General features: G+C 42.0%; 1 protein-coding gene across 8 annotated transcripts in view; it reads left to right on the top strand.

Moving 5' to 3' along the window:
* Positions 1-13,025, top strand: part of NHSL1 (NHS like 1) — a 284,707-nt gene extending 271,682 nt beyond the window's left edge. For 7 of the 8 annotated variants that reach the window (XM_090040332.1, XM_090040311.1, XM_090040341.1 and 4 more), the window contains 3 exons: positions 4,120-7,545; positions 8,100-8,229; positions 11,180-13,025. In XM_090040332.1, the coding sequence (XP_089896458.1) occupies positions 4,120-7,545; positions 8,100-8,229; positions 11,180-11,912 (4,289 nt within the window). In that variant the 3' untranslated portion in view covers positions 11,913-13,025. The remainder of the gene's footprint in view (positions 1-4,119; positions 7,546-8,099; positions 8,230-11,179) is intronic. The other variant, XM_090040320.1, reaches the window with a different exon arrangement.
* The last annotated feature ends 457 nt before the right edge of the window (positions 13,026-13,482 follow it).

Genomic DNA, 13,482 nt, shown 5'->3' with positions numbered 1-13,482 from the left:
GTATCATTAGTTGAGGCATTGACTTTGAAAGCAGGTTGTATATTGGGATCTGAGGACAGAATTGGCCCAGTGTAATTTAACAGTTAATCACATTAGTCTTATGTTTTTCATATAGAAATTATTTAACACCAAAATTAACATGATCTTAAAATAAACTTCTCAAAAATTCTCTGTTAAATACTTGGCCTGTGGTTTAAGGCCATTGCCCTGGAACTATACGCAACACAAGTGAGCCCTTGGACCTGCAAGGAGTCTCCTTACTTTACTTTGGCTCCAGGCTAGTGGCTTGTTGTGATCACATGGAAAGTCAGCCCACTGGCAGACATTACACTTAAGACACGATTAACCTGTCCATCATATCTTAAATAGTAAACTGGCCATAAGTTCAGGCCAATAATGGCACCACAATATGCAAAACCAGCCACAAAATTATTTCACAAAGTAGGTCTAATAATTTTGTGTCTGATTTCCATTGTGCCTTAAATTGAATGTGGGACAATGTCCCTTGCCATGCAGCATAATGCCAACTGCATGGCAAGGCTAGCTCTAGCATCCAGCCAGCTCCAGGGGGGTCCTGGGGCTGGGACCCACAATCAGCCCCAGTACTGCATAGGTTCACCGGGCACCCAGCTTGAAACCTGACAGTGCAGAGGGAGCTTGGGATCATGATTGGGGAATGGATCCCATGGTGCTATTAAATGAATGTGTGCCAGGAGCTTGAGTTAAATTGTGGGACCCTGTACAGGTTCAAGGACCCCTTGCTGTATTGATGCTCAAAGTTTTAGACCTTGCAAAAATGCAAGGAGTGTTATGTTGGACATAACTAGTCCTATTTTTATTTTGTTCCAATCATTTTAAAAGTTCTGTGCCTAGTTACAGTGAATAAATTCTGTCCTAGTAGCTTATAATAATACACAGGGATCCTGGTTTTCCCTGATAAAACCAAACAAACAAAAACCCTGTACATTCTCTGATAAAGATCCCAAAACCCATGATTAAAATGACAGACCCCACTCCCCACAACAGTCTTGCTGGTGCACCTCACTCTCCCCCACAGACCTCTTGGCCCTGCTGGTGCCCATCACTCCCCACCCATAGCCCCCTGCCCCCACCAGCCCTGCTGGAGGGGGACCCCCAGCTGCCAGGGCTATGGGGCCAGGGACCTAGGTCCATAGCCCCCTGGCAAGAGGCAGCAGCTGCTGCAACCAAGTGAAGCCTGGTTCCTCCCCCTGCTGCCTGCCTGCTGGGGCTCAGGTGTGGGGGCAGCTCCCTACTGTTGCGTGCACTCCATGGGGGAGCAAGGAGGACCCATGCCCCCCAGATTTGTGTGCGGGGCGGATGCAGGCTGCCTGCTTTGGGCTCGAGCTCCCACTCTGCTGCCCTCCCCATGGACCTCTGGAACCAGCAGGTGCAACTCAGCCCTGAAGGGAACAGCAGGGCTGCACGGGGATCTCCTTGCCACTGCAAGCTCTGCACTGCTCTGGTAATGTGTCGCCTGCCAGTGTGGCTGCAGCGGCGGACACAATCCTCACAATACCACCGGTGCTGCTGCTACGGGGGATACAACACTAGGGCCATGCAGAGCTCACAGCAGATCCCCCATGCCCCCCTGGGAGTGCAGGCAACAGTGGGGAGCCACCCCACCCTCCAGATGAGCTGTACGTCACCCCATCCCCCTCCCTGCCGAGGGGGATGCAAAACCCCATGCACCACCGAGCTGAGCACCAGCGCCACCCAACTCCCTCCCTCCCTATGGGGGCCTCAGTTCTCTTCCCTCTCCCCCGCATTTACCTGTAGGAGCTGCTCTCCTGGCTGCCTGGCAGCCATGTGCATATACGTGCACATGGCGCCCCCTGTCTGAATGCCCTCCTCCCGCTCCCTCCCATCCCCTTGCAAGCTGGAACTCTGCCAGCTTGCAGAGACCTCGCTGCAAAACTGTAAACTCCACAGGTTTCTCTGCTAAAATGAGAAATCCATGTTTTCCTCAGATAAAGGGGTAAATCCACATTTCTCTCCATTTTCCTGGGAGGAAATTAAAAACCAGGATCCCTGGTAATAAGCTTTCTTTGTAGGTTCAGAATGTTTGGTGTTGTCCTGCTTCATGAATGGTACTATTATGCTGAACATGTAGTTTCCCCATTTGTAACATGTTAAACAAATGTAATGTCTGTTCTTCTGCATTTATGCTGCTTGTGAAGAGGAATGAATTTAGCTGACCTTTATAGACATCCATGAAATAATCTCAGCCACTCAGAATGCAGCTATCCTTTTATAGCTACTATGAGGTTCCAGCTACATTGTCACAAAGCCCCTTGCATTCTGTCTCATTTTTAAAATGCCTAGTGATTGTTACATAGTATAACGATCCTAAATCTCTAATTAGCTAACAATTGGTCTCCAATTGCACCTCAAAAGCATGGACCTCTGCAGTGTCTGCCTTTGTATTTTTACAGCACTTCACAAAAGGGAGTACTGATCCCATAATGAAAATATAAGAAAAAAGTTTTATTTTATTTAAAAACCATATTACAGTAAGGGTTTTTTTTTGTATCCAGAACCTGAATATCTCTCTGTTTTGATTGGCCACTGTCCTCTATCTGCTCCAAGGGCCTTTTGTTCTTGGACACTTCAAGCTGTTTGCCAGCAAGACTGGGTTTCATTTTGCTTCCCATTTTCTGTACCAAAGCAGAAAAACCTATGTGTTCATGAGAGCTAAACAATCTACATGGAAACAAAGTGGATTTCAGGATGCTTAAAAGTTACCTTTTTGTTTTGGGGAAAAGGAAATAAAGCCTAGTTTCATCCCTTCTCCCCACCTCCATGTATCTTTACACAGTGCTAGATGCCAGGACTAAGAATAACACGCTTTAAATAATGTTTTAAAATGGAATAGAAGAAAGCACTTACTCTACCAACTAGTTATGTTGTTCCAAGAAATTAAACTGAAAAAGGAAAATAAAAATAAATAAATAGAAAATAAATGGGCAATGCTGCCATATCTAACATGCCAACCAGAAAGCAAAAGTTTTAAAACAGCATTCTCTCAGCAGCACCACAGGTGGTATGGTGGTCTCTTTTCTTTTGTACTTATTGTAATAACCCAACTGAATCAGAAAATAAGAGTCTTTTGAATCCCAATGCTAAATGCTGTTTAAAACACAATATGCTCTTCTTATCTTTGCTTGAAAGACCTATAAAGATCTTTGTTTGTAAAGATCTAGTAGTCCTCTCTGTTGTCTTAGTAATAGCTATATCTTGAGTTAATGCACCCCAATCTTTTGTTCTTCAAGTTTGTTTATGCCAGGATATGGTAATTACCTTGTAAACAAGAAACATACCCCTTCTCATTTGCCAGTCCTCAGCATCTGTAACATGATAGTTTGTTTGAGTTTAAATAAAGGCTGCAAGAATGTGATGGTTCTGAACATTAGACAGTCATCAGTTCCAGCTCTGCTTTCTTCCCCAACTTTCTTCTTTTTCTGTAAATAGAAATAGCTTCATGGGAAAATGGTATTTAATGTTTTGTAGATATGGGTAATGCTTTGTTTTTTAATGCTGTTTTTAAATATTTGCTTTGTGGTACAGAATTGCATGCTCTCAAGATTTAACGAGCTACTGATGCCTTCTGAAAAAAATTTGAATAGCACAGCATTTAGGAATCATTTTGCCTATTCTAATTTACTTATACATTTTGCTTCTCCTCTTCTTCTTGTACAAGATAGTATCATTAACCAACAGCTGGATCTTTCAGGCTTTTGTCTGTGCCTGCTACTTTGCTTCCAGGAAGTCTTGTTATTCAGTTTGACATAACTGATTGCTGGGGAAATTCTTAATATGTCAGAAACAGAGGATTGCATGTGTGGAGTACATAGTAAGAACTCAAATGACCCCATAAGCTTGAAAGGTCCCTTTTTATAAAAAGAGTGGGAAACAAAATGCAGAAAATATAGTGTGCAAGCAGAATTTGCTGCTGCTGTTGGTCCTTCTGAGGCATGGTTATTTATGTCTCTGCATCCATCAAGAGGGAAGGGACAAAGAATATGGCCTGTGGTATGTTTTTAACAAAACACCAGTGTTTTATTTGTGTTTCAAGGAATAATTGTTTAATTCTTACTCCAGCAGTTGGCATGGGCCAGAGTGACTTCCGCGGACATTCGATGTATGTCCCAGATCACTGTTCCACACTAGGGCGACTAGACAGTTACCGCTCTGCTATGCAGCAGTCTGAAACCAAGGACACCAGCTGCCAGACGGAAGAAGTCAGAGTTGTACCCCCTTCAGTGAGAAGAATACGTGCACAGAGAGGACAAGGTATAGCGGTACAGATGTCACAGTTCTCCAGTTCGTCTGGAAACATGTCTGTGATGAGTGACTCAGCTGGTGTTATATTTGCCTCTCGCCAAAATAGCGACCTAGGTTTCCACAGCCTGCCTCGATCTGGAGCAAGAGTGTCTCTGCAGTCTCTAGGACAGACCCAGGGCCCCTCTAGCCAGGCAGAGGACATCGCCAACACTTTGCCACATCAGATAAGCAAATTGCAAGTAGATGATAGTGTAGTCCATACGAGGAGTAATCCTAGGACTGAGACACTTTCAAGGCCAAAGTCCCAGGAGGTGAAATGCTACGACAGTGATAAATCACCGAGCCCAGCATGTATGGTCTCCCCTCATGCTACTTATTCCACCAGCATCATACCAAATGCCACATTATCATCATCTTCAGAGGTTATTATTATTCATACTGCCCAAAGCACTGGGTCATCAGATAGTAAAATCACCAGCTCATCTTCCTATGCAAAACCCAGAGACAATCCTGTTGTCAATAATGCAGTAAGCATGAAAGAAGACCACCATTCTTCGAGTGGTAACTGGAGTGAGAGCAGCTCTACACGTCACTCACAGACCTCAGATACTATATCATCTAATGCTGTCATGGTGCTCTCTCTTGGTGACTCAGCAGTATCTCTCAACACTCCAGGAAACATGGAAAATGGATCCCAAAATACGAGCTACAGCTGCAGAAACAATCTTAGTTTCCCAAGCCACCTTCAGGACAGTGATGGTAGAAGTGAATCTAGTTATTCTGGGGATAGAGCACAAAATAATAGTGTGAACAGCACAGATCACTGGGTGTACAAATCTGAAGAAAGTTATGGGACTCCCTCACACAAACCAGTCTGTGCTACTCCAGGCTACTCCACTCCAGTAAGCAACATGAGTAGCAACAGCCTGGAGAGAACTTCAGTCAAAGAAGATTCAAGTTCTTTGTATTCGGTGGATCATGACGGCTACTACACTTCAATGCATACGGATTCTGGGCTCAAATCAGATAAGTCATGTGATGATAATAATGGTTTTGGGAACCCCAGGCACAGTGTCATTAATGTTTTTGATGGGAAAGAGAAGAAAAATCGAGGCCACAGTGACAAATCCCTCTCACGAAACATATCTTTAAAAAAAGCCAAGAAACCACCCCTGCCACCATCCAGAACAGACTCGCTCAGAAGGGCCCCCAAGAAAAAAGCCCAGTCTAATGGGCAGGTACTCGATGAGACACTAATTGCCACCCTTCAGCATTCCCTACAGCTGAACCTCAAGTGCAGAAACGGGAGCTCCCCTTCACAAAGCCCATGCAGCGATTATGAGGATCCCTGGGTGCTGCGCTCTCGCAGCCAAAGCTCTGTCAGTGCAAGCAGCAACATGATGTCCACAACTGCTCCCAATCTGTACTCTATCTGTACGGTCACTCCCTCGCAGAGCGAAACAAGCAGCATTAAGTCAGAATATGCAGACCAATGGGGTTACTATGGTGACTATGCTGCAATGCCTGATGATCAGTTAAAATCCTCAGTCACTCATTCCAAAAGCAGTACAGCCACCCTCCATGATTACACCATCAGCCACCTCAATGATGGGTCAAGGGCTTTTACACCACAAGTGCCCAGTGGACTGGCCAAACCAAAGACCACTTCTCCAGAGAAGTCTCACCGAGTTACATCACCATCCAGTGGGTATTCTAGCCAATCAAATACTCCCACAGCGGTTACTCCAGTGCCTGTCTTTTTAAAATCCACATCACCAGGAAATGGGAAACCCAAAGTCAAACCTAAAGTGCCTGAAAGAAAATCCTCTCTGCTGTCTTCAGTCTCCATCTCTTCATCCTCCACTTCTCTTTCTTCCAGTACATCTGCTGACGGGTGTGTGAGCAGGAAGAAATCGGACCCCACACTGGGTTCTGCTCCTGATGCTGCCGCTGTTCTTTCTCCTCCAATACCCCCATGTTCTCCTGCTCACACTCCTCCTCCATCCCCACCACCAATAGATGCCATGGATCTGCCACTACCACTACCAGCCTCTCCTACCTTTCCTCCTCCTCCACCAGAAGCTGTTACAAATTCCTCCTTCCCCCAGAACTTCTTGTGGTTTCCTTCCCCTCCACAAGAAACTTCCTTCAATCTTGGTTCTGTCCCATCCTGCTCTTCCTCCAGTTTGCCTTCTGTAGTTCCTCCACCACCACCACTTCTTGACCATCAGCTGATGAAAGAAGCAACTAAATACCCACAATATTCTTTTAAGAAATGTAACCAGGAAGATTCCCGCTACAGTCCAGGGAAAGATCCATTCATCAAGCAAGATACCATTAGGCCTGTGATGCCCCTAGTAACCACCAAAGCATTGCAAATGGTACAGTTGAGGTCTGTGAAAAAAACCACAGGGGCAGAAGTTGAACAATCATCTGAATCTGCTTCTGAAACCAACTCTCAGGAAAAAGCAACTGTAATTTTGTCACCGCAGCCTTCTTTAAAGCAGTCTCTCTCATTAAGGCTCAGTGACAGCATGGGTGAAGAAGGAATGAAATCTCATAGTGCTTCATTCAAAACCTCAGTTCAAAGTCCTGCTCAGAGTTTTCATCCAAGCTTCTGTGACAGTATACCTGAGTTTGACTGTAGTCAAAAATCAGGGAATACAGCAAGGCTAACTAACCCCTTGGAAGGTGATTTATCAGGAATGAATGCTGAAAGAGCACTTCAGTCTTCTGTACATAATGAGGAATCCTACTCTGGTCACAGTACTCCATCGCTTCAGGGGCCACCAGCATCTCCAAGCAAGACTCAGGGCTTGTTATTGAGCAAAAAGCCACCTCCTATTTCAAAGAAACCCAAACTATTCCTTGTTGTGCCACCTCCACAGCTAGATTTTACAGAAGAGAAAATAGCTCTCATGAGCGGTACTGTCAAAAGCACATCAAGTCCAACTGGGAGAGAGACTGTGCTTGTACACTGTGAAGAAGCAAAAGATTGTCTTGCTGATGGACTCAGCTCAAGAAAGATGGACCCTGGCAGCTTGTTTCCTGAAGGAGGAGCTGGAGGAGCTGCTGGTTCCACCTTCTCTGAAACAGTGGAAACTAATGCCTGCAAGGTTCAGCCTGCTGCATCACCAGTTCAAGAAGCTCCCAAGCAAGAAGCGCAGACCACTTTGGATGAAGGAGGCAGTGCAGACAGTAGCCCTAAGACTGATGGGCACACATCTGAAGAGACTGAAAGTGGTAAGTCTCTCTTCTCTTTTACGCTGTATGTATCAGTAGCTAATTTAGTGAAGGAGAGATGAGAAGGGTGTTCTAGCAATCCGATTTCACCTGCAGAAATGGAGCTGTGATAATGAATATCCTAACGCAAGTTACAGGGCTTGGATTAATTCTTTACAAAGATTCTCTACCTTCTTCATTTTCTGTTTCTGGTCAGAAGAGCAGTGGAGAGAAAAGCAAAATTTTATTAATTGCATTATCTGTTTCAAAAACCCTATGGAAATGTGGTCAGCTTAAGAATTTCAGTGATCTGTTTTAATGGAAGCTATAAAGATGATTTTGCTGTAAAGCTATAAAGATGTTATTTTGTGAATAAACCTAGGTACTCTAGAGGCTTCAGCTTCACAAAAGAACGCTGCCACAGTGAAATTAGTCAGAAGGTAGCAGTGTGTGTTAGGAAATCCCTTGGAAGTTTCACTTTGATAGCTGAAGAGCATGGAAGGATGCTCTTCGGAGGTTGTGCCGTTCGGGATTCCTGTGACAGACTGTGTGCATCTTTCGTTCCTTCTACATAGCCGAGGTGTTTGAGTCGGACAGCACAGATAATCTGTCACTGCCAAGCAACAGTTATGTGGAAGAGCCTGAGGAGGTGTCGACACCAACTAGACCGAGAACTACTGAAGATCTTTTTGCAGCCATTCACAGGTACTGCAGAAGCTGCCCTGTTTGTGTTGCCCTCTCTAATAACTTCCTCACAAATTAAGCGGTACTTTTCACTCTCAACCTCCGCCCCAACCCAAAAGCTAATTTTCATTATGATTTTCTTACTGAAAAATGCCTTCTACTACTCCCCCCCTACTACCGGTATATTATCTGAAAATAAACACTGGAACTTGCACTTTATTACTTCACAGTAATGATGAACTAATTCAGAACTAAAACTCTTCCTTGTTTAAACCTGTTTTGAATAATCCTGTTATCTTCTGCCCCCTCAAACTTTCAAGTTACACCTTGTGTATATTGTGTTATTCTTAATCTGTTTTATTAACTTTACTGTTGCTTTCTCTGTGTATCTTTTTTTTTCATACCCTTTCTTCTCCATCCCTTTTTCTCTCCTCTGCTGTTATATGTTGCAGTTTGGGACAGAGGCTCAACGCTAATGCTTCATGGCAAGCGTGGCTTAAACTGGCAAGTAACACTGAATGTCAGTCATATGGCAAAACATATGACAAGTACTGGATTATAGTTTGCCATAATCCAGCCTGGGTGGGGTATTTTGTATCCAACTGGTTTATCAATGAGATGTGCAATACAGAGTCCATGCATTGCTCCCCTTCAAAAAAACAAACCAAAAAAAGCACTCCCTTCATGGGTAAATAATTTTTTACTTTGTTTTCTTTTGCATTTAGAAAACACACATTCAAGTGAAAAAAGCAGGAAGGATTTAAACAATAGACACAGAGAAGAAAATCACAATTGTATATGAACAGTTACACTTGCATTTGGAACTTCTGCTGTGTAATGGTGGTGCCATCTTGTGGCAACGTAATTTTTCAAAACCTGCCTAAAAAGCTGTTGAAAAGGGCTACTTGTATCTGCACATGGGCAGCTAGGTATCTATTTAGTCAGTGTTTGTACACGTTCATGGCTTCTCTATTACAAATATTGAGGGGCCGGAAAAATCTTGTGATTTGTGCACGTGTCCAGGAGTCAGGAAACTTGGGATGCAAAAACTATTTTCGTTTGTGAAATAACTCCTTTGAGTTTTTCTTTCTGTGTCTCTCTGTCTCTGTCTCTCTCTCTCTGTCTCTCACATGCATGCGCATGCACACAGTGGCTCTCCATGCCTTTCCATGTAATCCCTAAAACTTGGCCTGTAGAATTTTGTTCATTCTAAAAGTGGTTTGCTTACATTTTGAATACGCATAACGCTTGCTTGAGATGTGGTGTGTGTGCACACACAGAGAATAAATATGTTTATATATGAGAGGTGATTAATAAATCCACTGCCTGACACATTTTCTTATAAGACCCTGTTTCTAGTTGCATATAACTTTTCCCAGCATCATCTACTTGGGCTGAAACATACTGTCCTAGGTTTTTAACTTAGAGGAGGCATTCAGCATCACATTCACCTGCTACATGGGTTCTTGATACAAAAATAACTGTAAATATGACCTAATTGTCACTAAGTTTCTCCTTGTACTTATGAATTTGTCTATCTACTGTTGTAGTAGATGGGTGTCAGAACTGCATTCATCTCTTAGATGGCAGCATCTTAAAATTACACCCAATTACACTATTAGTTGTACAAGTATAGCATAGGTGGGAAGTACTAACTCACCAACAGAAAGGATCTGGAGATCAAATTACTTAACATAGTGCATTCTGACACCCTCGTTATCTGTTGATAAGGCTGCAATACATAAATCCTTCTGAGCTTCCATTGAAAATATGCATCCTCTGGCAAAGGTTGTGGGGCGAAAAGTTATCCCAAAATGTAAGGAGCTGAATATAATCTACTAGTTAACAAGGGGAAATCATCTGTATTGCACAAGTCTCTTAATAAACATTGACATTAAATTTGTAAATATTGCACAAAGTGCCAAGTCATTTTAATTGTTTACACATGCATATATAAAATGCAGCATTTTTTACTCTTTTTTTGGTATTCTTATTTATTTCACAAAGAAATAAAGTGGATAGACACAGATAGCCAGCATGCAACATACTGATTTCTTTAGGACTTCTAATGGTATAAAACCAGGGGCAATAAACATCCAGCTACTACACATTTTAAATTCTTTTGATTATGTTTAAATGTAGTTTTTATTTTAAAATTAAAAATCCAGTACCCTTTCTGGCTGAAAACAATGATTTTCACGCTGTAAATCAAGAAACTGGCCTTTTCTTGGCTCAGCAGTCAAACAGATGGGAATGATAGAATACAAACAAGATTTGAATCCTCCGTCCAGCTCTCCCCCCCCCCAACATACATTTATCTTACCAGTCTTAACCATTTAAATGCTTCCTTTTTAAAGTATTTTATGTGACATTATAACATCTGATTATTTTAACTGAATCTTACTGTTTAACATTAGTGCATTAAAAGATATGGACATGTACATATGTGCATTTCTAAAGTTAAAATGGATTAGACCTTTTTGAAAATGCACAGAACTCCTAAAGTTAAAACGCACAGAATCCATAATCTTTCTTTAGAGGAACCAAGGGCAAAAAACAGCATAAATTTTTGATGAACATATGCCAGAATTTATCAATTCCAGCACTAATGCATGAAAAGAATGTCCTCATCCTATACCAAATAATTCAGAAAATCTTTTTTGGAAAATAAGTTTCAGTTGGCTCTGACATTAACATTGTCAAATGCAATAGATTCCTTTTTTTCTAAGAGGAAAATTGGTCTTGAACTATGTTTTGTCTCAAATATCTGTATTAATACATATGTAGATATGATGACCTCGTTATTCATGCTTCCACTTCTATCTATTACAAAAACTTCCTCTATTTTCCCAGGTAGTTCCCCTCTCTCCTTAATGGCAATTAATTGTCCCACCCATTAGTTTGCTGAACAGATGTCCTTGCTTATTTTGGGGGGGAACAAAACTGTCTGTTTTTATATTTAAAACCCCAGATCCAAAAGGAAAGTCCTTGGCCGCAAAGATTCTGAGGATGACCGTACCCGAAACCATTCTCCATCGCCTCCAGTAACACCCACTGGCACCTCCCCTAATCTAGCTTCCCTCAAGCATGCAGGATCAATTCAGAGAAGCATTCGCAAGAGCAGCACCAGCAATGACAACTTTAAAGCCCTGCTGCTGAAAAAAGGGAGCCGGTCAGATGCCAGTTCACGCATGTCAGCAGCAGAGATGTTGAAGAACACAGACCCTAGGTTCCACAGAACAAAGGCAGACTCCTCCTCTGACCTTCTAGACAGCCCTACCAGCTGTTCTCCCAGCAAGAACAAAAGGGCTCAGGAAGAATGGGCCAAGAGTGAAGGCCTGATGCCAAGGAGCATGTCCTTTTCTGGTACCAGGTATGGCCGGTCACGAACACCTCCATCTGCTGCCAGCAGCAAGTACAATGTCCGCAACCGTATCCAGAGCAGCCCCATGACTGTTATTAGTGAGGGAGATGGGGAAGCTGTTGAGCCATCAGAAAACAGGATCCGAAGGACTTTAGAAGAGCAGCAAGAGAGTCTACTCGATGTGTTTAACAGCGATGAAATGGACACGAATGATTTTCCATATGCTGAGGAAGAGGGGGCGAAACAGCCCAAGGTTCCAACCTGCGTAGACTTAATGACACAGCCAGTAAAAGTGAATACTTCGAGGAAGTGTCTAAGCCCTTCAGCTGAAGAAAGTTAATCAATGACAAAGGCATTTGGTGTTAATCATTCAGATGGTGCAGGAAAATGAGTGAGGAATTGATCCCAGGAGAAAGCCCAGATGAGGACATGCATTTTACTGCACACTTATTACACGAACTTCAGGCATGTGTTAAATGCAGAAGTAAAGATTTTCTGCAAAGTGGATTGGAGAGGACTTGCTTTGAATATGCAGTCTGTGATTTTAAAGAAAGTAAAAGTTGAACTTTTTTTTGTAAAGCCTTAAAAGTCCTGTTGGGGTCAGGGTAGGATTTCCTCAGTTCCTTTTGGAGTGTGATTTTTTTTTTTTTAAACATTGGGAATAAACATTAGGAGTAATCTTGAAAAGAAGATGAGAAGCTTTTGTGGTAAAGGGTGAACAGTTGCTATAAAAGCATTCTATTTCTGTGGCTTAGGGAGTTCTTTAAGCAGGTGAGTTGAGGCAGGATGAGACGCATATAATCTGTTGGAGGGTAGCAGGGCTAGTGTTGTAGCTGTACAGCTTCTTTTGTGTGTGTGCACCTGTGTTAGTTTAAGCATGTCACACTAATGTAAAGAGGTCAGCAGAGCATGAATTGGTTCAGGTACTTTTCCCCAGGGACAGAAAATAAGATACCTTAACACAAGAAAGAGACAACTATAATGTGGTACTAGCTGCTATGCAGCCGTACGCACACTATCTATTAGATTTTTCAAGAAGTGCTCATTTCCAAATGCATTGCTTCCTTGAATGGAAATAATAAGAAAAGGAGAGAGGAATAAGCAATACACTGCCAGAGTTGGAAAGCTTCAGGTTTCTGAAATGAAATTAAAAATAAAATATGAATTTGAGAACTTGCACTACAGAGTTGTGGGTGGATCCTGTCCTTTTAAATTAAATCATGAGGGTTATATTTTGCCAGAAGTAATTCTTCCACTTGTCCAGATGGGATGTTTTATCTTAACTTTATCACTTGAAATGTTAGATACTTGCTAACTTTTGGTTACCAAAGAATAAGTTACAGTTACTTTCCTTTTGATTGCCTGCAGTATTTCTTTTTTTAACCTTAAACATTTAGCAAGTTTTGTTTTTATTGTATATTTTACTGATGGTAATAAAAAACGTTTAACTTTTTTCATTTGTAAAGAAAACAGTTGATTAAAACTGAATTATTGGCTGGAGATTTGCTTTCGTAATAGGAAAGAAGATAATTTTGAAAAAGAATTTTGCATCACTTCATGGTTTGTGCAGTTTTTATATTGTTTGTAAATAATGGAAGTTGTTAAAATCTCTTTTGATCTCCCCACTTTAGAATTTATACATTTTTAGACTGATTTTAAAAGTAAAACCCTTCATATAGATTATTTATTTTAGTGAAATATGCTTGTAATCTCTTATTTCAATCCCTTATTTGTGAGTAATGTAAATTTCAGGGGCCTTTATCTAACTCTTCCTTTCAAAAGAGGGTGGGCAATGATGACAATGCTGTGACTTTGCTTAAATAAAATAAGGCTGCCAGTTGCCCATAGTGTCTTTCAAGTTGATAACATTTCAGTCAAAAGCTACATCCAACACTTTGTGCTTCTCTCTA

The sequence above is a fragment of the Crocodylus siamensis genome, chromosome 1, assembly GCF_052110815.1.
Source record: "Crocodylus siamensis isolate JL-2025a chromosome 1, ASM5211081v1, whole genome shotgun sequence".
In the NCBI taxonomy this organism is placed as follows: domain Eukaryota; kingdom Metazoa; phylum Chordata; order Crocodylia; family Crocodylidae; genus Crocodylus; species Crocodylus siamensis.
This window is presented reverse-complemented; position numbering and strand designations above follow the sequence as displayed.